The sequence below is a fragment of the Gekko japonicus genome, unplaced genomic scaffold, assembly GCF_001447785.1.
Source record: "Gekko japonicus isolate JY-2015 unplaced genomic scaffold, Gekko_japonicus_V1.1 scaffold1252, whole genome shotgun sequence".
NCBI lineage: Eukaryota > Metazoa > Chordata > Lepidosauria > Squamata > Gekkonidae > Gekko > Gekko japonicus.
The window spans coordinates 186,769-189,381 of record NW_015167576.1 but is presented as its reverse complement, the minus strand read 5'-3'; the positions used below and the strand labels follow the sequence as shown (position 1 = coordinate 189,381).

Genomic DNA, 2,613 nt, shown 5'->3' with positions numbered 1-2,613 from the left:
TCCTGCTGCACTGAGGACCACTAGGCATGCACAGGCCTCCCGGGAGTAGCAACCTCAATGCACAGGAGCAGGGGTTGGTACCAGGCAGACAGATGTGGCAGGGACACAGTTGTCCCTCCCTAATTTTTATCTCTCCAAAATGAGCAGGGAAGCTTGAGATTGAGACATCAGGACCAAAGTGCAGAGACGTACTGTGCCTCAGTGGCAGAGCCTCTGCTTGGCTTGCAGAGGGTCCCAGGTTCAAATCCCCCACATCTCCAGTCAAAAGGACCAGGCAGGAGGTGATGGGAAAGACCTCAGCTTGAGACCCTGCAGAACTGTAAAGAGGGGCTGTGGCTCAGTGGTAGAGCATCTGCTTGGCACACAGAAAGTCCCAGGTTCAGTCCCCAGCATCTCTGGTTAAAAGGACCAGAGAGTAGGTGATGGGAAAGGCCTCTACCTGAGACCCTGGAGAACTGTAAAGAGGGGCCATGGCTCAGTGGAAGAGCCTCTGCTTGGCATGCAGAAGGTCCCAAGTTCAATCCCTGGCATCTCCAGTTAAAAAGGACCAGGCAGGAGGTGATGTGGAAGACCTCCGGCTGAGACCCTGGAGAACTGTAAAGAGGGGCTGTGGCTCAGTGGAAGAGCCTCTGCTTGGCATGCAGAAGGTCCCAGGTTCAGTCCCTGGTATCTCCAGTTAAACAGATCCAGACAGGAGGTGATGTGGAAGACCTCCACCTGAGACCTTGGAGAACTGTAAAGAGGGGCTGTGGCTCAGTGGAAGAGCCTCTGCTTGGCATGCAGAAGGTCCCAGGTTCAATCCCTCGCATCTCCAGTTAGACAGGACCAGGCAAGAGGTGATGGGAAAGGCCTCCACCTGAGACCCTGGCAGCTAAAGGCAGGAAAGTAAACGCTGAGAGATCTTCCACATCAGAGTCTCCACCACCACCCCCATGCCATTTTCGAATATCTGCTACTGGGAGCTGCTATTTGCCCCCCTGGGAACACATCTGGGTCCAAAGCAGGCTACAATTTGTGGCCCGAACGAGCCTCACAGAGGCCAACCGGTACAGGCAAAGCATTGGGAATCTGGTGCAAGGGGCTCACCATTGATGTCCAAGAAGTCTTCAGCCATAACCGTCGGCCCTTTGTCAATGGGTTTGGCAGAACCGTTGAACACCCGCCCTGCAGAGAGAAAAGGCATAGTTCCAAAGTTAGGGTTGACAACTTCAAGGTAAGATCTGGAGAGTTCTCTCTGCACTGCAACTGATCTCCAGAATACAGAGATCAGGAAACTGCATTTTCAGAGGATGGGCTCAAGGGCAACACATCCCTGCTGAGCTCTCTCTGCCGTCTCCCAGGCAACGCTCCCTCTAAGCTGTGGAATTTTGTGAGCAAAAATTCTCCTTTGTGAGCTACTGGCATTGAAGTGGTGAGCGAGCGATTTGGCTGCATGCATCAATGAGTTTGTTCTGGAGCCACATCCTTCCTGAGCTAAGACAAAAATGTGTGAGCTGGAGGCTAAAAAACTGTGAGCTTACTCACACTGACTCAGCTTAGAGGGAGCATTGCTCCCAACTCCACCACCTCCAGATTACGCCAGGAAATCTCCTGGAAGGTGACCAGAAAAAAGCCCACAGAAAAAAATCTTTTTATTTGGCGACCTGCCTGTGCATTAGCCAGGGTTAGTTTGTGGCAAGTGAGGTTCCTCTGCAGTCCATTATATAGAGATCACACACCGGTGTTCCCTCTAAGCTGAGTCAGTGTGAGTAAGCTCACAGTTTTTTAGCCTCCAGCTTACAGATTTTTGTCTTGGCTCAGGAAGGAGGGCTCCAGAGCAAACAGGTTTCTAACTACCAGACAATTTTGCATCAGTGTTTCAAAAAGGGGGAAAGCCCGCTTTAAGAATGACAGGAGTACTCCGTCCATGAATGTTAGCTGCATAATGTGTCTTTTGTAGGACCGGCAAAAGGCATCCATACAACTATTAAGAAGGCTGTCCCCCTTTTTGGAAGACTTCATGCAAGGAGAAGCGGGCTTTTAATTCTAGGAATTCCCATTGGGGCTTGACTTTTAAAACACTGATGCAAAATTGACTGGTAGTTCGCAATCTGTATGTACTGAATGTTATTGCTTATTGAATGTAACGAATATTTATACCTGACTAGGATGAAATCATGATACACTATGCCACATGACGGAGTGAGCTCCCGTCTCTAGTTCCAGCTCCTGCCAACCTAGCAGTTGGAAAGCAAGAAATTGCAAGTAGATAAACAGGTACCACTTCGGTGGGAAGGTGGCAGCCTTCCATGCACCTTGGTGTTGAGTCATGCTGGCCACATGACCACGGAAACGTCTTCGGACAGCGCTGGCTCTTCGGCTTTGAAACGGAGATGAGCACCGCAACTCTAGAGTCGGACTCGACTGGCTTTCGAGCAAGGGAACCTTTACCTTTAATATTAGCCTCCCATCAATCTTTTGGGTAAATGCTTGCTGGGTTAAAAAGTAGCTCTTCGGATCCTGGGCTTTGTCTTTGTGCATCACTTTGCATGATGCAAATCACAGGAGACCCATCGCATTGTACCCATATTATAGATGAGCAAACTCAGAGGAAGAAGAAGAAGAAGAAGAAGA

General features: G+C 49.9%; 1 protein-coding gene across 1 annotated transcript in view; it reads right to left on the bottom strand.

Annotated features, from left to right (window-relative positions):
- Positions 1-2,613, bottom strand: part of ATP6V1B1 (ATPase, H+ transporting, lysosomal 56/58kDa, V1 subunit B1) — a 123,507-nt gene that overhangs the window by 30,699 nt on the left and 90,195 nt on the right. The window contains exon 5 of the mRNA XM_015413870.1: positions 1,087-1,164. Coding sequence (XP_015269356.1) covers positions 1,087-1,164 — 78 coding nt within the window. The remainder of the gene's footprint in view (positions 1-1,086; positions 1,165-2,613) is intronic.